Source organism: Lissotriton helveticus, chromosome 5_1, assembly GCF_964261635.1.
Source record: "Lissotriton helveticus chromosome 5_1, aLisHel1.1, whole genome shotgun sequence".
Taxonomy (NCBI): Eukaryota; Metazoa; Chordata; class Amphibia; order Caudata; family Salamandridae; genus Lissotriton; species Lissotriton helveticus.
Window position 1 is genome coordinate 2,127,736,369 of NC_136065.1, and position 23,850 is coordinate 2,127,760,218.

Here is a 23,850-nt window from a genome sequence, read left to right on the forward strand (position 1 = left end):
TCCAGTGCATCACGCACTAATCTCCAGAGAGAGAGAGGCCCTGAACATTGTATCTCATTCTTTTAATCCTGTTCTCACCTCATCGCTCGCATTAGCTCCCGTTGCAAATCAGCAATTTACCACGAGGAATCCGTCTCCTTGTAGCCCGAGCTCGGGCAGCCGAGGTGATTGCAAGGCCGATGAGTGTGGTGCTATTATCACTGCAGTGGGCTCAACCCAAGGGCTGCTGCCTGCACCGTGGTATAAATCCAGATAATGGACCCGCCCGGCTACAAATGGCGCCGCAGCCAGAGCAGGCGACTTCCACCCGAGCCAGCTTTCTTGGAGGAGTTGTTTGGAATTTGTTCAGATATTCTAATTCATCTGAAATTGCTTCATGAGTCAGAAAACCCAGAGTGTTCCAAGAAAAACATGGCCACCCTGCGTTCCCCTTCATGCTAGGAAGAGTCTGGGGTTTGGCAGGCAGCCGGGCACATTTAGAGATGCCTCCATGCCAGGTGGGCCGCCATATTGGAGCGGCCCACGGCCGCCATCTTGAAGCAGCACACTTGGCATTCTCTTGTGCTTTGCAGTTACAAACCTGGTGCTAACTTTAGCCTTGTTTTGATCTTCTCACCTTTATCTCATTTTTAGTCTCTCTCACTCTTCACTATGCCTCTTTTCTTCCTTCTCCCTGCCACTTACTAGCTTTTTTTGCATCTTTTTGCCCCCTTTTTGCATCTTTTTACCTCTTCTATGCCTTCTGTTTGTCTGTTTTTGTCTTCTTTCACCCTTTATTCATGTCTTTCTCTTACCTTCTGCGGCTGCACTAAGTTTCCCAAAAGACACACAATTGATGGATGGAATGCAGAACAAATCAAAACATTCACCCCCAGTCAAGAGATCTGGGTTCTAACCATCATTCTTTTGCTCACTCTGCCATCCCAGTTCAGACATGGCCAAATGCAAATCAGATTTGACTCTGTGCCTCATGGGAACAGTCCAGACCAAACTAACAGGCCAGATCCACCTGGACTGGAAACAAGCATCCTAGGACCGGTTTTATGGTTTCACCCCTCTTCAGCCAGGATAGCTTGAATTCCAGTGGCACAGTGAGCCCAGGACCGACGTCTGGGCATACCTGGCGCACTTAGGGCGAGAAAGCGAAAGAAACACAATTGATGGACAGAATGCAGTTTCCCGCCACTCTTCCCTGCTTGACTAGCCACACCCACAGCCCACTGAATCTTCTCCACCTCTTCTTGACTGTCTCAGTGGTGGAGGACTTGTGGTCCACCACCCACTCACCCAGAAAATGCTCGACCTAAGCCCCCACAGCATAAACCCCACTCCCATCCCAGCGCTGCAACCAGCCCCCCCTCCTCAAAAGGAGATGCATTCTCATGCACCTCCTGCTGCATCTCCTGAAATGCACCTTCCACTCTGTGCACTCCGGCGTCCTCCGGCACGCGGCCCACATCCTTTGGCCCCCACATCTGCTGCACATACAGAACCACTCCTCAGAACACACCCCCACCAATAACACACACCCAACCCTCACTTCCCTGCACCTCAACACCCCCTCAACTCGCCAAACACATCTTAGAAATCTGGGCCGCCTGCACTACCTCTCTCCAGACCACCTCTTCTTCACCACGACCTGCCCTAACCGCATCCACCGCAGACATGGCAGTGGGCACCGCTCCAGCTAAGAATCTCAAGACAGAACCAGCAACCCTGCCGGAGGACTCGCCATCAAGACCTGTCCTACCCCAGCATCCACCGCGGACATGGCAGTGGGCACCGCTCCTACTAAAGATCTCAAGACAGGACCAGCAACCCTGGCGGAGGACTCGCCATCAAGACCTGCCCTACCCCAGCATCCACCGCGGACATGGCAGTGGGCACCGCTCCAGCGAAGAATCTCAAGACAGAACCAGCAACCCTGCCGGAGGACTCGCCATCAAGACCTGTCCTACCCCAGCATCCACCGCGGACATGGCAGTGGGCATCGCTCCAGCTAAGAATCTCAAGACAGAACCAGCAACCCTGCCGGAGGACTCGCCATCATCTACAAAGAAAAACTCAACTGCTACACTACTGCAGCAAACACCAGCGACTGGCTATAGCACATGGCCAATAAACCCAGCACCTCGAGCCCCAACGCCCGGAGCCGCCCGTCTCTACACACCTGATGGACCAAGATCGATCTTCTGCACCACTCTCGCAGACCTCATCTCTCTGCGGCGATTGCCTCCAACGCTTTCATTCTACTCAGCAACCTCATCTCTTGCATAGAGGTCCACATTGACCCCAACACCACCGACCTCCTGGAAGAGAAGGCCCGCTGGCAGACCCGGAGGTTGGGTAGCACCGTCCCAGGCCAACTGTGGTCCATGTACAGAGGCGCCGTGGTCCCCAAGGAAGTATGGCCTCTGACACCCAGACCCCCAGTTCATGCACAGAGCACGTCCCAGCCCCCCAGCCATCACCCGACAACCCCAAACCTTTTTCCAGTGAGCTCCAGGTGCCAACCAAGAACATACAATCACACCTGCCACAGATAAGATGGCAGGGCATTAAGTGGGTCGGGTCTCACCGGGTCTGAGCAAGGCAGTTTTTTTTAAGGAGGCCTCGAAACGGGTCTCTCTTGGGCTCTGTTTTGTGCCCTAGCACTGGCAGTCCGTAACTAATAACCATTGACAAAGCCAATAGTCCTGGCGTGTTGCAAGTCGGGCGGCACGCTATGCTAAGAACAGAGTTTTAACGTAAATGTTTTAAGCCACGCCCTTAGTTGTACTGGCCACGCCCCTTTGAGAGACCCCCCTAGTTTTTTCTTCCCGACACCGACCCTCATTATCAAATTGTTCTTGGAATAGCTTCCGAGTGTGAGTGCGGTCCCATGATCTCTGTGGACCCCACCAGAGGGAAACCTGCCCAGCTGCCACACCCAGGGCGTACCTTTAAGGGGTGTTTGGGGTGTTACACCTCCCTAATAAACGTATTTTCGGGTAAATAGGTGGATACTTCAGTTTTCAGTTGTAAGGTATCTGTTGGGTTTCACCAGGAATGTTTACATTCACACAGAACACAAACACACACACTGTTTTGAAAGTTTTCAAACATGTTTATTTTACAAAATATTGTGATTTCTTTCACTTAAGATTCATACCAATCCGCATTCCTCTCCCTTTCTACTGCCCCTTCAGCCCCTCTCATGCGCCCCGGTGACATTAATTTTAACATTATGTGATTGTTGGAAAATCTGACGCTCACATCTCCCAATCTTACTGACAAAGCAACACCCCTGTCCACACCCCGACACACCCTCAGGAAGTGAAGGGAGGACTTGCCCCCGCCCTTCGCTGCCCCAGTGCACCCTGTACACCCACAGAGACACACTCTGAAACAAGATGCGCCAAGAGGCACGTTATCAGCGAACTGGGCGCTAAACAAAAACTGCGAACACAAGAAAGCAAGGCAAGAATGTCTCTGTGCAGAGCTCGCCGTCCTTGCTTGAAACAAGGGAGGGTTGTATGTGTGCAGAGCTTGGCGTCCTTGCTTGAAACAAGGCAGGATTGTGTCTACGCAGAGCTTGGCGTCCTTGCTTGAAACAAGGCAGGGTTGTATGTGTGCAGAGCTTGGCGTCCTTGCTTGAAACAAGGCAGTATTGTCTTTGCGCAGAGCTTGGCTTCCTTGCTTGAACCAAGGCAGGGTTGTATGTGTGCAGAGCTTGGCGTCCTTGCTTGAAACAAGGCAGGGTTGTATGTGTGCAGAGCTTGGTGGCCTTGCTTGAAACAAGGCAGGATTGTGTCTGTGCAGAGCTTGGCGCCCTTGCTTGAAACAAGGCAGGATTGTCTTTGTGCGGAGCTTGGCGTCCTTGCTTGAACCAAGGCAGGGTTGTATGTGTGCAGAGCTTGGCGGCCTTGCTTGAAACAAGGCAGGATTGCCTCTGCGCAGAGCTTGGCGTCCTTGCTTGAAGCAAGGCAGGATTGTGTCTGCACAGAGCTTGGCATCCTTGCTTGAAACAAGGCAGGGTTGTCTCTGCACAGAGCTCGGCGTCCTTGCTTGAAACAAGGCAGGGTTGTCTCTGTGCAGAGCTCGGCGTCCTTGCTTGAAACAAGGCAGGGTTGTTTCTGCGCAGAGCTGGGCGTCCTAGCTTGAAACAAGGCAGGATTGTGTCTGAGCAGAGCTTGGCGTCCTTGCTTGAAACAAGGCAGGGTTGTGTCTGTGCAGAGCTTGGCGGCCTTGCTTGAAACAAGGCAGGGTTGTGTCTGTGCAGAGCTCGGCGTCCTTGCTTGAAACAAGGCAGGGTTGTCTCTGCGCAGAGCTCGGCATCCTTGCTTGAACCAAGGCAGGATTGTGTCTGCGCAGAGCTCGGCGTCCTTGCTTGAACCAAGGCAGGATTGTGTCTGCGCAGAGCTCGGCGTCCTTGCTTGAAGCAAGGCAGGGTTGTTTCGGCGCAGATCTCGGCGTCCTTGCTTGAAGCAAGGCAGGGTTGTTTCTGTGCAGAGCTCGGCGTCCTTGCTTGAAACAAGGCAGGGTTGTCTCTGAGCAGAGCTCGGCGTCCTTGCTTGAAACAAGGCAGGATTGTGTCTGCGCAGAGCTCGGCGTCCTTGCTTTCATCTGAGACAGCTGCAGCTCAGCAGACAGGGGCCGTGTTTGAATCAGAGACAGTAGCCAGGGCTGTCGCGGCTGTGACGACCCACCGAGCACAGGCTGGAGATGCGCCTGTGGGACTCCGCTGCAGATGCAGGCTACCTGTGGAGGTTAGGAAGAAGCCTGTGCTAATCACACCTTTCCTCTCACTCAAGAGCGCACGACGAGCCTTTCTTCTGCAGGATGCAGAGTACGGACGGGTGCACAGCTATTTCCGTCCAGCCTCGCCGGAGCTCTTGTTATCTCGCTGCACAGAAGGCCGGGCGAGGAGTTATTAATATTGTGATGGAAAGCTCCCTGCGTAGTAGGAAAAGTTTCACATTGTCTAAGCATTGTATTGTGTACTGGAAGGGAACCCGTCCTGTACCAAACCTGTGCTAGACTCAGGCAGGCACCCTAGCACTATGGCGCAAAGGTGTGTGCGTGGCGCGCGGCATCAAAATGTTGCAAAAGTGCTAGGAAGGGGGAGGAGAGCGCCATCTCTCGGTAGACACGATGCTCTCCTGCTCCACCCTAGACACGCAGCGCAGCTCTGCACAGCACATCATACTTTACTCCTGGGCTGCATTGGGGGAGGTTTAGTAAATCTCTCCCCAAGTCTTTTCTCCAACTTGAGAACAAGCAGTGGAACATTCCAGAAGCTTCAAGCAGAGGTCTCACTGTGGCTGGACTACAGCATCCAGAGGGTGGGCTGGCATACCCTCTTTGTTATTTGGAAGCCCCCTAAAACCTTTCCGGCCAGAGAGGGATTTTGGAAGCATCGCCATGTGTCTGATCATGGGCCCCAGAGAGGGCTTCTGGGAGCACAGCCCTGTGTCTGATCAAAGGCCCAGAGAGGGATTCTGGGAGCACCGCCCTGTGTCTGATCATAGGCCCCAGAGAGGGCTTCGGGGAGCACCGCCCTGTGTCTGATCATGGGCCCCAGAGAGGGCTTCTGGGAGCACAGCCCTGTGTCTGATCAAAGGCCCAGAGAGGGATTCTGGGAGCACCGCCCTGTGTCTGATCATAGGCCCCAGAGAGGGCTTCGGGGAGCACCGCCCTGTGTCTGATCATAGGCCCCAGAGAGGGCTTCTGGGAGCACCGCCCTGTGTCTGATCATGGGCCCCAGAGAGGGCTTCTGGGAGCACCGCCCTGTGTCTGATCACAGGCCCAGAGAGGGTTTCTGGGAGCACAGCCCTGTGTCTGATCAAAGGCCCAGAGAGGGATTCTGGGAGCACCGCCCTGTGTCTGATCATAGGCCCCAGAGAGGGCTTCTGGGAGCACCGCCCTGTGTCTGATCAAAGGTCCAGAGAGGGATTCTGGGAGCACCGCCCTGTGTCTGATCATGGGCCCCAGAGAAGGCTTCGGGGAGCACAGCCCTGTGTCTGATCAAAGGCCCAGAGAGGGATTCTGGGAGCACCGCCCTGTGTCTGATCATGGGCCCCAGAGAAGGCTTCGGGGAGCACCGCCCTGTGTCTGATCATGGGCCCCAGAGAGGGCTTCTGGGAGCACAGCCCTGTGTCTGATCAAAGGCCCAGAGAGGGATTCTGGGAGCACCGCCCTGTGTCTGATCATAGGCCCCAGAGAGGGCTTCGGGGAGCACCGCCCTGTGTCTGATCATAGGCCCCAGAGAGGGCTTCTGGGAGCACCGCCCTGTGTCTGATCATGGGCCCCAGAGAGGGCTTCTGGGAGCACCGCCCTGTGTCTGATCACAGGCCCAGAGAGGGTTTCTGGGAGCACAGCCCTGTGTCTGATCAAAGGCCCAGAGAGGGATTCTGGGAGCACCGCCCTGTGTCTGATCATAGGCCCCAGAGAGGGCTTCTGGGAGCACCGCCCTGTGTCTGATCAAAGGTCCAGAGAGGGATTCTGGGAGCACCGCCCTGTGTCTGATCATGGGCCCCAGAGAAGGCTTCGGGGAGCACAGCCCTGTGTCTGATCAAAGGCCCAGAGAGGGATTCTGGGAGCACCGCCCTGTGTCTGATCATGGGCCCCAGAGAAGGCTTCGGGGAGCACCGCCCTGTGTCTGATCATAGGCCCCAGAGAGGGCTTCTGGGAGCACCGCCCTGTGTCTGATCACAGGCCCAGAGAGGGTTTCTGGGAGCACAGCCCTGTGTCTGATCAAAGGCCTAGAGAGGGATTCTGGGAGCACCGCCCTGTGTCTGATCATAGGCCCCAGAGAGGGCTTCTGGGAGCACCGCCCTGTGTCTGATCAAAGGTCCAGAGAGGGATTCTGGGAGCACCGCCCTGTGTCTGATCATGGGCCCCAGAGAAGGCTTCGGGGAGCACAGCCCTGTGTCTGATCAAAGGCCCAGAGAGGGATTCTGGGAGCACCGCCCTGTGTCTGATCATGGGCCCCAGAGAAGGCTTCTGGGAGCACCGCCCTGTGTCTGATCATAGGCCCCAGAGAGGGCTTCTGGGAGCACCGCCCTGTGTCTGATCATGGGCTTCAGAGAAGGCTTCTGGGAGCACCGCCCTGTGTCTGATCAAAGGCCCAGAGAGGGTTTCTGGGAGCACAGCCCTGTGTCTGATCAAAGGCCCAGAGAGGGATTCTGGGAGCACCGCCCTGTGTCTGATCATGGGCCCCAGAGAGGGCTTCTGGGAGCACCGCCCTGTGTCTGATCATGGGCTTCAGAGAAGGCTTCTGGGAGCACCGCCCTGTGTCTGATCAAAGGCCCAGAGAGGGTTTCTGGGAGCACAGCCCTGTGTCTGATCATGGGCCCCAGAGAAGGCTTCGGGGAGCACAGCCCTGTGTCTGATCAAAGGCCCAGATAGGGATTCTGGGAGCACCGCCCTGTGTCTGATCATGGGCCCCAGAGAAGGCTTCGGGGAGCACCGCCCTGTGTCTGATCATAGGCCCCAGAGAGGGCTTCTGGGAGCACCGCCCTGTGTCTGATCATGGGCTTCAGAGAAGGCTTCTGGGAGCACCGCCCTGTGTCTGATCAAAGGCCCAGAGAGGGATTCTGGGAGCACCGCCCTGTGTCTGATCATGGGCCCCAGAGAAGGCTTCGGGGAGCACCGCCCTGTGTCTGATCATGGGCCCCAGAGAAGGCTTCGGGGAGCACCGCCCTGTGTCTGATCATAGGCCCCAGAGAGGGCTTCTGGGAGCACCGCCCTGTGTCTGATCATGGGCTTCAGAGAAGGCTTCTGGGAGCACCGCCCTGTGTCTGATCAAAGGCCCAGAGAGGGTTTCTGGGAGCACAGCCCTGTGTCTGATCAAAGGCCCAGAGAGGGCTTCTGGGAGCACAGCCCTGTGTCTGATCAAAGGCCCAGAGAGGGCTTCTGGGAGCACCGCCCTGTGTCTGATCATGGGCCCCAGAGAGGGCTTCTGGGAGCACCGCCCTGTGTCTGATCATGGGCCCCAGAGAAGGCTTCTGGGAGCACCGCCCTGTGTCTGATCATGGGCCCCAGAGAAGGCTTCTGGGAGCACAGCCCTGTGTCTGATCAAAGGCCCAGAGAGGGTTTCTGGGAGCACAGCCCTGTGTCTGATCAAAAGCCCAGAGAGGGTTTCTGGGAGCACAGCCCTGTGTCTGATCAAAAGCCCAGAGAGGGTTTCTGGGAGCACAGCCCTGTGTCTGATCAAAGGCCCAGAGAGGGCTTCTGGGAGCACCGCCCTGTGTCTGATCATGGGCCCCAGAGAGGGCTTCTGGGAGCACCGCCCTGTGTCTGATCATGTGCTTCAGAGAAGGCTTCTGGGATCACCGCCCTGTGTCTGATCAAAGGCCCAGAGAGGGTTTCTGGGAGCACAGCCCTGTGTCTGATCAAAAGCCCAGAGAGGGTTTCTGGGAGCACAGCCCTGTGTCTGATCAAAGGCCCAGAGAGGGCTTCTGGGAGCACCGCCCTGTGTCTGATCATAGGCCCCAGAGAGGGCTTCTGGGAGCACCGCCCTGTGTCTGATCATGGGCTTCAGAGAAGGCTTCTGGGAGCACCGCCCTGTGTCTGATCAAAGGCCCAGAGAGGGTTTCTGGGAGCACAGCCCTGTGTCTGATCAAAGGCCCAGAGAGGGCTTCTGGGAGCACAGCCCTGTGTCTGATCAAAGGCCCAGAGAGGGCTTCTGGGAGCACCGCCCTGTGTCTGATCATGGGCCCCAGAGAGGGCTTCTGGGAGCACCGCCCTGTGTCTGATCATGGGCCCCAGAGAAGGCTTCTGGGAGCACAGCCCTGTGTCTGATCAAAGGCCCAGAGAGGGTTTCTGGGAGCACAGCCCTGTGTCTGATCAAAAGCCCAGAGAGGGTTTCTGGGAGCACAGCCCTGTGTCTGATCAAAAGCTCAGAGAGGGTTTCTGGGAGCATAGCCCTGTGTCTGATCAAAGGCCCAGAGAGGGCTTCTGGGAGCACCGCCCTGTGTCTGATCATGGGCCCCAGAGAGGGCTTCTGGGAGCACCGCCCTGTGTCTGATCATGTGCTTCAGAGAAGGCTTCTGGGATCACCGCCCTGTGTCTGATCAAAGGCCCAGAGAGGGTTTCTGGGAGCACAGCCCTGTGTCTGATCAAAAGCCCAGAGAGGGTTTCTGGGAGCACAGCCCTGTGTCTGATCAAAGGCCCAGAGAGGGCTTCTGGGAGCACCGCCCTGTGTCTGATCATGGGCCCCAGAGAGGGCTTCTGGGAGCACCGCCCTGTGTCTGATCATGGGCCCCAGAGAAGGCTTCTGGGAGCACCGCCCTGTGTCTGATCATGGGCCCCAGAGAGGGCTTCTGGGAGCACCGCCCTGTGTCTGATCATGGGCCCCAGAGAAGGCTTCTGGGAGCACAGCCCTGTGTCTGATCAAAGGCCCAGAGAGGGTTTCTGGGAGCACAGCTGTGTCTGATCAAAAGCCCGGAGAGGGTTTCTGGGAGCACAGCCCTGTGTCTGATCAAAAGCCCAGAGAGGGTTTCTGGGAGCACCGCCCTGTGTCTGATCATGGGCCCCAGAGAGGGCTTCTGGGAGCACCGCCCTGTGTCTGATCATGGGCTTCAGAGAAGGCTTCTGGGAGCACCGCCCTGTGTCTGATCATGGGCCCCAGAGAACGCTTCTGGGAGCACAGCCCTGTGTCTGATCAAAGGCCCAGAGAGGGTTTCTGGGAGCACAGCCCTGTGTCTGATCAAAGGCCCACAGAGGGCATCTGTGGGCACCGCCCTGTGTCAACATTGAATACCAGACCCGGAGAGGGCATCTGGGAGCACCGCCCTGTTTCTGATCAAAGGCCCAGAGAGGGCTTCTGGGAGCACTGCCCTGTATCTGATCATGGGCCCCAGAGAGAGCTTCTGGGAGCACCGCCCTGTGTCTGATCATAGGCCCCAGAGAGGGCTTCTGGGAGCACCGCCCTGTGTCTGATCATGGGCCCCAGAGAGGGCTTCTGGGAGCACCGCCCTGTATCTGATCATCGGCCCCAGAGAGGGCTTCTGGGAGCACCGCCCTGTGTCTGATCATAGGCCCCAGAGAGGGCTTCTGGGAGAACCGCCCTGTGTCTGATCATAGGCCCCAGAGAGGCTTCTGGGAGCACCGCCCTGTGTCTGATCATAGGCCACAGAGAGGGATTCTGGGAGCTCCGCCCTGTGTCTGATCATAGGCCCCAGAGAGGGCTTCTGGGAGCACAGCCCTGTATATGATCATAGGCCCCAGAGAAGGCTTCGGGGAGCACAGCCCTGTGTCTGATCATAGGCCCTGGAGAGGGCTTCTGGGAGCACCACCCTGTGTCTGATCATGGGCCCCAGAGAGGGCTTCTGGGAGCACCGCCCTGTGTCTGATCATAGGCCCCAGAGAGGGCTTCTGGGAGCACATCCCTGTGTCTGATCATGGGCCCCAGAGAGGGCTTCTGGGAGCACCGCCCTGTATCTGATCAAAGGCCCAGAGAGGGTTTCTGGGAGCACAGCCCTGTGTCTGATCAAAGGCCCACAGAGGGCATCTGTGGGCACCGCCCTGTGTCAACATTGAATACCAGACCCGGAGAGGGTATCTGGGAGCACCGCCCTGTGTCTGATCAAAGGCCCACCGAGGGCATCTGGGAGCACCGCCCTGTGTCTGATCATAGGCCCCAGAGAGGGCTTCTGGGAGCACCGCCCTGTGTCTGATCAAAGGCCCAGAGAGGGCTTCTGGGAGCACCGCCCTGTGTCTGATCAAAGGTCCAGAGAGGGCTTCTGGGAGCACCGCCCTGTGTCTGATCAAAGGCCCACCGAGGGCATCTGGGAGCACCGCCCTGTGTCTGATCATAGGCCCCAGAGAGGGCTTCTGGGAGCACCGCCCTGTGTCTGATCAAAGGCCCAGAGAGGGCTTCTGGGAGCACCGCACTGTGTCTGATCATCAGACCCAGAGAGGGCATCTGTGGGCACCGCCCTGTGTCAACATTGAATACCAGACCCGGAGAGGGCATCTGGGAGCACCGCCCTGTTTCTGATCAAAGGCCCAGAGAGGGCTTCTGGGAGCACTGCCCTGTATCTGATCATGGGCCCCAGAGAGAGCTTCTGGGAGCACCGCCCTGTGTCTGATCATAGGCCCCAGAGAGGGCTTCTGGGAGCACCGCCCTGTGTCTGATCATGGGCCCCAGAGAGGGCTTCTGGGAGCACCGCCCTGTATCTGATCATAGGCCCCAGAGAGGGCTTCTGGGAGCACCGCCCTGTGTCTGATCATAGGCCCCAGAGAGGGCTTCTGGGAGAACCGCCCTGTGTCTGATCATAGGCCTCAGAGAGGCTTCTGGGAGCACCGCCCTGTGTCTGATCATAGGCCACAGAGAGGGATTCTGGGAGCTCCGCCCTGTGTCTGATCATAGGCCCCAGAGAGGGCTTCTGGGAGCACAGCCCTGTATATGATCATAGGCCCCAGAGAAGGCTTCGGGGAGCACAGCCCTGTGTCTGATCATAGGCCCTAGAGAGGGCTTCTGGGAGCACCACCCTGTGTCTGATCATGGGCCCCAGAGAGGGCTTCTGGGAGCACCGCCCTGTGTCTGATCATAGGCCCCAGAGAGGGCTTCTGGGAGCACATCCCTGTGTCTGATCATGGGCCCCAGAGAGGGCTTCTGGGAGCACCGCCCTGTATCTGATCAAAGGCCCAGAGAGGGTTTCTGGGAGCACAGCCCTGTGTCTGATCAAAGGCCCACAGAGGGCATCTGTGGGCACCGCCCTGTGTCAACATTGAATACCAGACCCGGAGAGGGTATCTGGGAGCACCGCCCTGTGTCTGATCAAAGGCCCACCGAGGGCATCTGGGAGCACCGCCCTGTGTCTGATCATAGGCCCCAGAGAGGGCTTCTGGGAGCACCGCCCTGTGTCTGATCAAAGGCCCAGAGAGGGCTTCTGGGAGCACCGCCCTGTGTCTGATCAAAGGTCCAGAGAGGGCTTCTGGGAGCACCGCCCTGTGTCTGATCAAAGGCCCACCGAGGGCATCTGGGAGCACCGCCCTGTGTCTGATCATAGGCCCCAGAGAGGGCTTCTGGGAGCACCGCCCTGTGTCTGATCAAAGGCCCAGAGAGGGCTTCTGGGAGCACCGCACTGTGTCTGATCATCAGACCCAGAGAGGGCTTCTGGGAGCACAGCCGTGTGTCTGATCAAAGGCCCACAGAGAGCTTCTGGGAGCACACCCCTGTATCTGAACATAGGCCCCAGAGAGGGCTTCTGGGAGCACCGCCCTGTGTCTGATGATAGGCCCACAGAGGGCTTCTGGGAGCACCGCCCTGTGTCTGATCATAGGCCCACAGAGGGCTTCTGGGAGCACCGCCCTGTGTCTGATCATAGGCCCCAGAGAGGGCTTCTGGGAGCACAGCCCTGTGTGAACATTGATTACCAGACCCAGAGAGGGCTTCTGGGAGCAAACCCCTGTATCTGATCAAAGGCCCAGAGAGGGCTTCTGGGAGCACCGCCCTGTGTCTGATCATAGGCCCCAGAGAGGGCTTCTGGGAGCACCGCCCTGTGTCTGATCACAGACCCAAGAGAGGGCTTCTGGGAGCACCGCCCTGTGTCTGATCATGGGCCCCAGAGAGGGCTTCTGGGAGCACCGCCCTGTGTCTGATCATAGGCCCCAGAGAGGGCTTCTGGGAGCACCGCCCTGTGTCTGATCATAGGCCCAGAGAAGGCTTCTGGGAGCACCGCACTGTGTCTGATCAAAGGCCCAGAGAGGGCTTCTGGGAGCACTGCCCTGTGTCTGATCATAGGCCCAGAGAGGGCGTCTGGGAGCACCGCCCTGTGTCTGATCAAAGGCTCAGAGAGGGCTTCTGGGAGCACCGCCCTGTGTCTGATCACAGACCCTAGAGAGGGCTTCTGGGAGCACCGCCCTGTGTCTGATCATGGGCCCCAGAGAGGGCTTCTGGGAGCACCGCCCTGTGTCTGATCACAGACCCTAGAGAGGGCTTCTGGGAGCACCGCCCTGTGTCTGATCAAATGCCCAGAGAGGGCTTCTGGGAGCACCGCCCTGTGTCTGATCATAGGCCCCAGAGAGGGCTTCTGGGAGCACCGCCCTGTGTCTGATCATAGGCCCTGAGAAGGCTTCTGGGAGCACCGCCCTGTGTCTGATCAAAGGCCCAGAGAGGGCTTCTGGGAGCACCGCCCTGTGTCTGATCATAGGCCCCAGAGAGGGCTTCTGGGAGCACCGCCCTGTGTCTGATCAAAGGCCCAGAGAGGGTTTCTGGGAGCACAGCCCTGTGTCTGATCAAAGGCCCAGAAAGGGCTTCTGGGAGCACTGCCCTGTGTCTGATCAAAGGCCCCCAGAGAGGGCTTCTGGGAGCACCGCCCTGTGTCTGATCACAGACCCTAGAGAGGGCTTCTGGGAGCACCGCCCTGTGTCTGATCATGGGCCCCAGAGAGGGCTTCTGGGAGCACCGCACTGTGTCTGATCATAGGCCCAGAGAGGGTTTCTGGGAGCACCGCCCTGTGTCTGATCATAGGCCCCAGAGAGGGCTTCTGGGAGCACCGCCCTGTGGAATAATTACAAAAGAGGTCCCATCCTGTATGAAACCAAAACTGGATAAAAACCTCTGCAAGGAGAACTGTAGAGTGACTGAGTGAAATCCTCTCACAGGCGCACTGGTTTATCTCCACAAGCCTTTTCAAACAGGAAGGGGTGGGAGCACACTGCTGACCTCCCAGCACAGTTCGCCCCTTAGCATTATGGTAAATGCAGTTCATGGTACATCCTTACTTGAATATTGACTCGAGTATTCCATCAACGTCGGTGCAGGTTAGTGCTGTACATCTCTAGACACGTGTTTCTGGATATTTATCATAATACTGGGGGGCAAACTGTGCTGGGAGGTGAAGCAGTGTGCTCCCACCCCCTTCTGATCAGAGGAGTGCCTTAAGGAGGCACAGTAAGGCAGGACTTTAAGAACACCCCCCCCCCACCACCAAAGGCTGTAGGCTCGAGGCAGAGCACTATGAATGGCCCCCACAATAAAGCCCATAAAATGCAGCTCTTAGCTGTGTGCTGAGAAAGACCCCATGGGAAGCCCAGTAGGCGGGGTTTGTGCATGCAGAAGCCTGGGCATTGCCACGCCCTGTAGGGCGGGGCTGTTACACGGTTCAAACCATTTGATAAACATGGTGGGGGAGTTGTATCCTGAGAAGCCCTGCTTTACAGCCCAGTGACTGCCTTCTATGCAGTTGAGTGACATGGAGTATGTATCTGTCTGAAGAATGTTTTAATTGTCAAAGCACTGGGTGGACTTTGATTTATGAATTGTTATTGAGCGCTCCACCCCCCCCCCCTCCACCTCCCTGAGTGGACCTCCTGCTGCCCCCTTCTTTCATTCCTCGGCATCTGAGTACACTCCATACAGGGGGCTTTGAAGCTGAGTACACTCCATACAGGGGGCTCAGAAGCGGAGTACACTCCATACAGGGGGCTCAGCAGCTGGGTACACTCCCAGGCAGGGGGCTCAGCAGCTAGGTACACTGCCTTGCAGGGGGCTCAGCAGCTGAGTGCACTCCATACAGGGGTCTCAGCAGCTGAGTATACTCCCTAGCAGGGGGCTCAGCAGCTGAGTACCCTCTCTTAGTAGTATAAATCTTTATTCGGTAAAATTGATCACCATAAAAGACAACAATATACATTTTAAAATACATTCCATCAAATTATACTAGCAACAACAAGGGTTGACCATACTTAAAATACGACTGAGCACTGTCATAATTAATAAAACCACGGACAAAAAAAATACTCCAGGCACTCAGAATTAGCAGCTTCAAACAACTCCACTCTGGGTAGGTAGAGGCCTTGCAATCATTCCCAGAGATCTTGATCTAATAATCCAGGCACTACCTAAAAACTTTGCCACCCCGCATATCAATGGGGTAGATGATAGATCCGATGTAATCACTCGTAAGGCCGAGCGATGGCACCTCATCCCCAAACCTTTACATACTGGTTTCAACCAGTTTTTCCGCGCCACTTTATACGCGGGGCAGGCAAAAAGAAGATGGGCCACGGACTCTTTAGGGGCCGCACAGCCAGGACAAGATCGCAAGGGGCCGCCCTGGTTGGACCATTTTGAAGTAAATTCGTGTACCGGGAGGGTACCATACCTTAATTTTAAAAAGAGGGCCCTGTCTAGAGGCTTGGTTATCAAGTCAAGGAAGGGTTCAAGTTTCCTTACACACTTACACTCCAGAAAAGACTCTGTAAGTGAACCCCCTGTTATACCACGTGATGCTTCAGCCTGAACCCAATCCCAATATAATTTCTTGATCACCATTTTGGGCGGGGGCGCTTGAGACTCCCAAATATCTCTCAAACCCAATTGGGAGACCAATAGCCTCAAATTTTTCAACCAGCCAATTTTACACCCAGAGTCGAGTAAAATTAGCTCGTCCAGTACTTCAGCATATTTGGCCAACTCCTTAGTCCTTCTCAGGCGGACCCAAAAAAGCAATGGTCGCAGCCTCACTATATCCTTTAGGGCACGTCTACCAAGGTCTAACCGCAAGGGGATAAGCGGGGTGGAAACAGGGAGTGCCACCACATCTCTCAAAAACTTATTTTCTGCTAAGGTTAGCTCATTTACATTGTCGAACCCCCATAATTCGGAGCCGTACAATGCAGCCGGGAGTATCTGGCCATCGTAGATGGCCATTACCGGGGACACTGGTTTACTAATTGATGCCCGGTACTCTCGTAAGATCACCCCCGACACTCTTTTGTGGCCCAATAGCATTTTCGCTAAGTGATCCTTCCAGGTCATTCGGCTATTTATCCGGACCCCTAAATAGTCGAATGCCTCGACCAACTCCAAGGGAGTCCCATTAAGCAGAAAATTGTTTTTAAAATTTTTGGCGGGTGAAAAGGCCATCAATTTGGTTTTGGTGGTGTTGATGGTTAGGCCTCTCTCTGTACAAAAGGAGGAGAAACGCTGCAGGAGTTTGTGCAGGCCTATCGGGGATTTAGCTATCAGTAAGGTATCATCAGCAAAGAGCAGGGTCTGAATCTTTTCCCCCGCCAGGGTTAGGGCATCCGTCTCTTCTCCTCTCAGATGGTCCACCACTCCATTCACAAACAAGGAGAAGAGAGTCGGAGCCATGACACACCCTTGACGGACTCCACTCCTCACAGGTACCCTATCTGTCAGTTGGCCCTGTGTACCCCATCTGATCCTGGCGTATGTCCCCTCGTGGAGTCTTACAATTAATCTTAAGAGTGAGCCAGGAAAGCCCAAACTTTTCAGAATCTCCCACAGTTTAGCACGGGGGACCAGGTCGAAGGCCGTCTTGAGATCTATGAAGGCCATATATAGGCTCCCCTTCTTGATGGTAACTGCCTTCCAATAGATCCCAAACAGCCGAAAGACCTGGTCCATCGTGCCCACCCTTTGGCGAAATCCGGCCTGCAGATGAGAGAGAATGCCTTCCTCCTCCATCCAGTCGCCCACCCTGGCGATAATGACCCTGCCAACCACTTTCTGGATTATGTCTATCAGACTAATCGGTCTGTAGTTGGCAGGGTCATCTCTTGCCCCCTTCTTGTACACTGTGACCACCTCGGCACCCTTCCATGAATCTGGCACGGGGTGTCCCTTTACTAACAAATTCATTATGGTGGCTATTAAATTTGCCCAGGCTAGGGGTTCAGCAATCAAGAGGTCCCCAGGGATCCCATCCGGCCCAGCTGCCTTTTTGGGCATCAAATGTTTAATTGCTGCCACTACTTCGGAGGCCATAAATAAGCACTCCGTCTCCCCGTCAGGATCCCTTCCCTCCCCACAAGCAACCAAAGGGCCAGATGTATCTTCACTGCCGCCATACAGAGATGAAAAGTGATTGAACCATTGCAGGCTGGTTATATGGGTTGCTAAAGGCTGGGTTTTACCCTGCCTAGCTCTATTGATTAAATCCCAGAATAACGTCGAGTCCCTCCTGCTGACGGCGTCTGTTATTTCCCTCCAGTGCTCCTCCTCCCACTCGCGCTTTGCCAGAGCAATTGCTCTCAAGTACTCCCTCCTGGCCGCTCTAACCAGAGTAGGATTCCTTGAGAGCAAGGCAACTGACAAACTTTTCCTCTTCCCCCTGCAGTCCGATGAATACCATGGGTTGCTGGATATGGGGGGAGTCCTATTTGATCTGGGGGTTTTCCCTTTAGAGGTGAAATAAAGACTCACTTGATCTATCGTGCCTTTATATGCAGAATCTAGTTGTAAAGAAAGGCACGGAGGGCTAGCAACCACCCGATCCATTGCTTCCAAGTCCCTGTACAGGGCTTCGATGGTAAATTTAATGGTCTCTAGTTGGTCTGCGTTTAGCTGAGCCTTGTCCCACTTCAATCTACGATTGTTTTCGTAGGGGATGATCTCTTTGGTTAGTTTCAACGGTGCACTCATCCCTTTCTCTTTAATTTTGCCCCATTTAAACTTGCAGCAAAGCGGATTATGGTCGCTATCCTGGGTGGGTACCACCTCCATATCAATAAGGTCCATCCACATACTAACACTCATTAAAATATAGTCAATTCTGGACGGGGCCGATAGCCTGTTAAAAGTCATTGCACCTAATATATCAGACCGGGTCCTGCCATTAAGGGCTCTTAATTTGTGCTCCCTAGTGAGGGCGTTCAGTTGGATTGCCCTAGCAAACCATTTCCGGATGGGGGGTACCGTCAAGGGGGGGATAGACCACCTGGAGTCGTCCTCCTCAGTACCTAGTGGATCATCACCAAGAAGAGGTTCGAACGTGCAATTAAAATCGCCACCCACCATAATTCTGGCTGAGGGAGGGCAATTAGCTAGAGCAGAATCAAGGCTCAATATGGTTGCCGAAGTATTATCCCCCGCAGCCCCTCTAGCGTACACATTAAAAAGTTCAAGCCTAATCCCCTTGATATGACCCCTGGAAGAAAGGTGCATTAAATCATTACACTGGGTGTCATTAGAGGCCATGTCCCAATCTAGGTCAGTTCTTATCCAGACTAAAAGACCTCCTGCTGGTCTACCTTTCCCTCTACTTATCGCTGGGGAAAAGAAGGTAGTGTAGCCAGATTTATCAATTGGTATCAAGCACCAAGTTTCTTGAAACAGGCAGACATCGAACTTCTCGATGAATTCATGCCATTCAGGAATGTCTAACTTCCTTTTTAGCCCGGCTACATTCCAGGAAATCAGGTTTATTACCCTAGAACCCTTGTGCACTAGAGAGAACCCTTCCGTGATCTCCCCCCCCGGCTCCATTCCCACACCTCTAGATTGGTGGCTGTTACTCACACAACAAGATTGCCTGTCGGGTTCAGAACAATCAACAACAATAGACATACCCGGGGCATCAAAATGAGGCATATTCGAGTGGATGACATTAGAGTCATCTTTGGTTACCTCCTGGGAATTGTCACAAATAATTCCTCCTTGCTGGGGATCCACTCCATGTCTACCGCCTCCCTCCTCCATAGGCTGTAAGCATCAATCGCAGTCCTCCATGCCACTAAGCTGCGAAAACCTATTGAAAGTATCTAAGGGGGTGAAGGGTCTAAGATGCTCCATTGCACCATTGTGGCTTAGGTGATGTCTCTGTGGAACCGTAAACCAACCAGACTGACCATTAGGGTAAAGCTGATGCTGGCCAAATACCTGATGAGTACTATTGTAACCAAACTGCTTGGGCCATAGGGCATAAGACTCTTCCCTATGTTTGGGGGGGTAAGGAACCGGCCTCGGGTAAAAGTAGGTTAAGGGCCTAGGTGTAATAGAGTTTCCTCCTCCTGCATGTGGCCAGTTTAAAATGTAGTCCACTGCACGGGGGTCTCTAAAATTGACCACCACTAGATCCCCGTCAATATCTTTCCTAGTGTTACCCAACCACGGGATCCTTCTGACATGTACAATATCTCCATCCACATTTGGGGCTATAGGCCTGAATGTCCTCAACCAATGAATTATTTTATTTTTCAATTGGCCATAACCTTCCTTCTTATTGTCTGCTAATGGAGGAACCCCGGTCATGACTACTACATAGGGCACCGCCTGAGGTGGAATTTCCACTTGAGGTACCCTAGTAAAAGGACCTCTGGTGCGTCCCCCTTCCCCCTGTCTCTCGCTTCTGTTTACTGGGGGAGCCTTTGTCATTGGCCTTTGGGGGCCACCTTCTGTCCCAGCTACAGAAATGATCGGGTTCATTGTAGGATTTTCTTTATGTATAGCAGGCGCCGCCTTTCCCTGATGCTGAGACGACTGTTTAGACGGCTGGAGTAGAGCAGAGGGGGTAGCTACTGGGGGTTTTACAGTCTCGCTAGACGAGACCCCAGTACAAGGTGTTGGTTGTGTTCCCCCACTCCCCTGAGCCCTGGTCACCGTGGCCATACTATTTAAGGCAGCCTCTACTAAGGTCAATCTATTTTCGACTTTCCTAAGACTCTCAATCACGGGTAGCAACAGAGACCTCAGTAAAAGTTCGAAATCCCCTACAGGTGGAGGAGGAGTCGATGAGTTTGTAAATAAGGGCCCCTGACTGTTAACTAAAACTGCTATATTGGGGACCTCAACAAGCGGAGTAGCCACCATTGGTGATGCCTCGGGTGTTACAGTAGTTGCAACTTCCATGGTAGCCCTTACATGCGGTGATGATAATTTAGGGCCTTTGCCAAAGTCTAGATAGGAAATTTTAACTTTGCCTTGTCCCGCCCTTAATTTCCTCCTTTTTTTATTTGGTGGTGGTCCGTGTATCTGTGCAACCACTAGTTGCTTGGATTTCAATGATTTAAGCTTCAGGGGAGCAGCAGGGTGGCATGGGATCTGGGTAGGGGGGTCAATCACAATAGGATCAAGGGACATACCAGGCGAAGAAGTGCAGTCACGCAGTAAAAGTGGGAAGCCTTCTTGACTAACGGTTTCCCTCCCAAGGTCGATTAAGTCCCCCTCGGTGAACAAAGATACAGACGCAGAGTCAATAAAGGATCTGTTTTTCAAGCTTTCGATTGAACGCCTCCGCTCAGCCCTGCGTTCAGCCATGATCGATTCCTTCTCCCCCTCGGACAGTACCTTGGGAAAGTAATTGTCTAGTGACCCATTGCGAAGTTTGCCCTTCTTCCCAGGTGACCCCCATCAGGTAGGGTAGCCATTAACTAACCTGTAACACAAGCCCACGGAGTGGGTTTTAGAGAGTGGGCCCAGCCCGGCCTGCTCTGGCCTACGAGGGCCTCAGAGGGCCCGCCCTTTGCCCGGGCTTCGCCCCGGGCGCTCCCGCGCAGCGGGTTACAAAGGTTTATATGGGCCTAAGGCTGGAATAAGCTGGGCGGGGCGGTCAGGGAGAGCGGGCCAGGTGATAGGCCGGAGGATTGCCGGGACTCCTGGGAAAGCGAGTCCCGGTTCCTTTGCTCGCAGCCCTGTCGCACGCTCTCTCACCCAGCTGGCTCCTGTGACTCCTGGGCTCCGGTGGCGGCAACAGCGCAGCGGGACCCGCGAAGCGGGTTCCGCAAGTAGTGAAATTGGTCTCCCAACGGCAGCAGGAACACACACAGCAAACGACCCCAATGTCAATAGGAGGCGGGGATTTTTAAAAAGGTGAGCTGGGCGGGGCGGTCAGGGAGAGCGGGCCAGGTGATAGGCCGGAGGATTGCCGGGACTCCTGGGAAGCGAGTCCCGGTTCCTTCGCTCGCAGCCCTGTCGCACGCTCTCTCACCCAGCTGGCTCCTGTGACTCCTGGGCTCCGGTGGCGGCAACAGCGCAGCGGGACCCGCGAAGCGGGTTCCGCAAGTAGTGAAATTGGTCTCCCAACGGCAGCAGGAACACACACAGCAAACGACCCCAATGTCAATAGGAGGCGGGGATTTTTAAAAAGGTGAGCTGGGCGGGGCGGTCAGGGAGAGCGGGCCAGGTGATAGGCCGGAGGATTGCCGGGACTCCTGGGAAAGTGAGTCCCGGTTCCTTCGCTCGCAGCCCTGTCGCACGCTCTCTCACCCAGCTGGCTCCTGTGACTCCTGGGCTCCGGTGGCGGCAACAGCGCAGCGGGACCCGCGAAGCGGGTTCCGCAAGTAGTGAAATTGGTCTCCCAACGGCAGCAGGAACACACACAGCAAACGACCCTAGTAGGGGGCTCAGCAGCTGAGTACACTCCCTAGCAGGGGGTCAGCAGCTGAGTGCACTCCTTAGCAGGGGGCTCAGCAGCTGAGTACACTCCATACAGGAGGCTGGGCAGCTGAGTACAGTACCTTTCAGGGGGCTTAGCAGCTGAGTACACTACCTTAGCAGGGGGCTCCGCAGCTGAGTACCCTCCCTAGCAGGGGGCTCAGCATCTGAGTACACTGACACTCCCTAGCAGGGGGCTCAGCAGCTGAGTACACTTCATACAGGAGGCTTGGCAGCTGAGTACAGTACCTTGCAGGGGACTTAGCAGCTGAGTGCACTCCTTAGCAGGGGGCTCAGCAGCGGAGTACCCTCCTTAGCAGGGGGATTAGCATCTGAGTACACTCCCTAGCAGGGGGTTCAGCAGCTGAGTACACTCCATACAGGGGTCTCGGCAGCTGAGTACACTAACTAGCAGGGGGCTCAGCTGCTGAGTACACTACCTTGCAGGGGGCTCAGCAGCTGAGTACACTCTCTAGCAGGGGGCTCAGCAGCAGCTGAGTACACTCCATACAGGGGTCTCGGCAGCTGAGTACACTCCATAGCAGGAGGGGTCAGCAGCTGAGTAAACTCCATACAGGGGGATCAGCAGCTGAGTACTCTTCCTAACAGGGGGCTCAGCAGCTGAGTACACTCCCCAGCAGGGGGGTCAGCAGCTGAGTACACTCCATACAGGGGTTGCGGCAGCTGAGTACACTAACTAGCAGGGGGCTCAGCTGCTGAGTACACTCCCTAGCAGGGGGCTCAGCAGCTGAGTACACTCCATACAGGGGTCTCGGCAATTGAGTACACTCCCTAGCGTGGGGGTCAGCAGCTGAGTACACTCCATACAGGGGGATCAGCAGCTGAGTAAACTTCCTAGCAGGGGGCTCAGCAGCTGAGTACACTCCCTAGCAGGGGGCTCTGCAGGTGTGTACACTCCTTAGCAGGGGGCTCATCAGCTGAGTACACTGCCTAGCAGGGAGCGCAGCAGCTGAGTACACTCCCTAGCAGGGGGATCAGCAGCTGAGTATACTCCTTAGCAGGGGGATCAGCACCTGCGTACACTCCCTAGCAGGGAGCTCAGCACCTGAGTACACTCCCTAGCATGGGGCTCATCATCTGAGTAGACTCCCTAGCAGGGGGCTCAGCATCTGAGTGCACTCCTTAGCAGGGGGCCAACCAGCTGAGTATACTCCTTAGCAGGGGGCTCAGCAGCTTAGCAGGGGGCTCAGCAGCTGAGTACACTGCCTAGCAAGGGGCAAAGCAGCTGTGTACACTCCCTAGCAGGGGGCTCAGCATCTGAGTACACTCCTTAGCAGGGGGCTCAGCAGCTGAGTGCACTCCCTAGCGGGGGGTCAGCAGCTGAGTACACTCCATGCAGGGGTCTTGGCAGCTGAGTACACTACCTTGCAGGAGGCTCAGCAGCTGAGTACACTCCCTAGCAGGGGGCTCAGCAGCTGAGTACACTCCATACAGGGGTCTCGGCAGCTGAGTACACTCCCTAGCGGGGGGGTCAGCATCTGAGTATACTTCATACAGGGGGATCAGCAGCTGAGTACACTTCCTAGCAGGGGGCTCAGCAGCTGAGTACACTCCCTAGCATGGGGCTCAGCAGCTGAGTACACTCCCCAGCAGGGGGCTCAGCAGCTGAGTACACTCCCTAGCAGGGGGCACAGCATCTGAGTGCACTCCCTAGCAGCGAGCTCAGCAGCTGAGTAGACTCCCTAGCATGGGGCTCAGCATCTGAGTAGACTCCCTAGCAGGGGGCTCAGCAGCTGAGTACACTCCCTAGCAGGGGGCTCAGCAGCTGAGTACACTCCCCAGCAGGGGGCTCAGCAGCTGAGTACACTCCCTAGCAGGGGGCTCATCATCTGAGTAGACTCCCTAGCAGGGGGCACAGCATCTGAGTACACTCCCTAGCAGGGGGCTCAGCAGCTGAGTACACTCCATACAGGGGTCTCGGCAGCTGAGTACACTCCCTAGCAGGGGGCTCAGCTGCTGAGTACACTACCTTGCAGGGGGCTCAGCAGCTGAGTACACTCCCTAGTATGGGGCTCAGCAGCTGAGTACACTCCATACAGGGTCTCGGCAGCTGAGTACACTCCATAGCAGGGGGGGTCAGCAGCTGAGTACACTCCATACAGGGGGATCAGCAGCTAAGTACACTTCCTAGCAGGGGGCTCAGCAGCTGAGTACACTCCCCAGCAGGGGGCTCAGCAGCTGAGTACACTCCATACAGGGGTCTCGGTAGCTGAGTACACTAACTATCAGGGGGCTCAGCTGCTGAGTACACTCTCTAGCAGGGGGCTCAGCAGCTGAGTACACTCCATACAGGGGTCTCGGCAGCTGAGTACACTCCCTAGCGGGGGGGTCAGCAGCTGAGTGCACTCCATACAGGGGGATCAGCAGCTGCGTACACTTCCTAGCAGGGGGCTCAGCAGCTGAGTACACTCCCTAGCAGGGGGCTCAGCAGGTTTGTACACTCCTTGGCAGGGGGCTCAGCAGCTTAGTACACTGCCTAGCAGGGAGCTCAGCAGCTGAGTACACTCCCTAGCAGGGGGATCAGCAGCTGAGTATACTCCTTAGCAGGGGGATCAGCACCTGAGTACACTCCCTAGCAGGGAGCTCAGCACCTGAGTACACTCCCTAGCATTGGGCTCATCATCTGAGTAGAGTCCCTAGCAGGGGGCTCAGCATCTGAGTGCACTTCTTAGCAGGGGGCTCAGCAGCTGAATACACTCCTTGGCAGGGGGCTCAGC

The 23,850-nt window shown here is 55.7% G+C and overlaps 1 protein-coding gene across 1 annotated transcript in view; it reads left to right on the forward strand.

The window, feature by feature from the left end:
• Positions 1-23,850, forward strand: part of FIBCD1 (fibrinogen C domain containing 1) — a 979,992-nt gene that overhangs the window by 394,043 nt on the left and 562,099 nt on the right. The window contains exon 4 of the mRNA XM_078646209.1: positions 20,862-20,897. Coding sequence (XP_078502335.1) covers positions 20,862-20,897 — 36 coding nt within the window. The remainder of the gene's footprint in view (positions 1-20,861; positions 20,898-23,850) is intronic.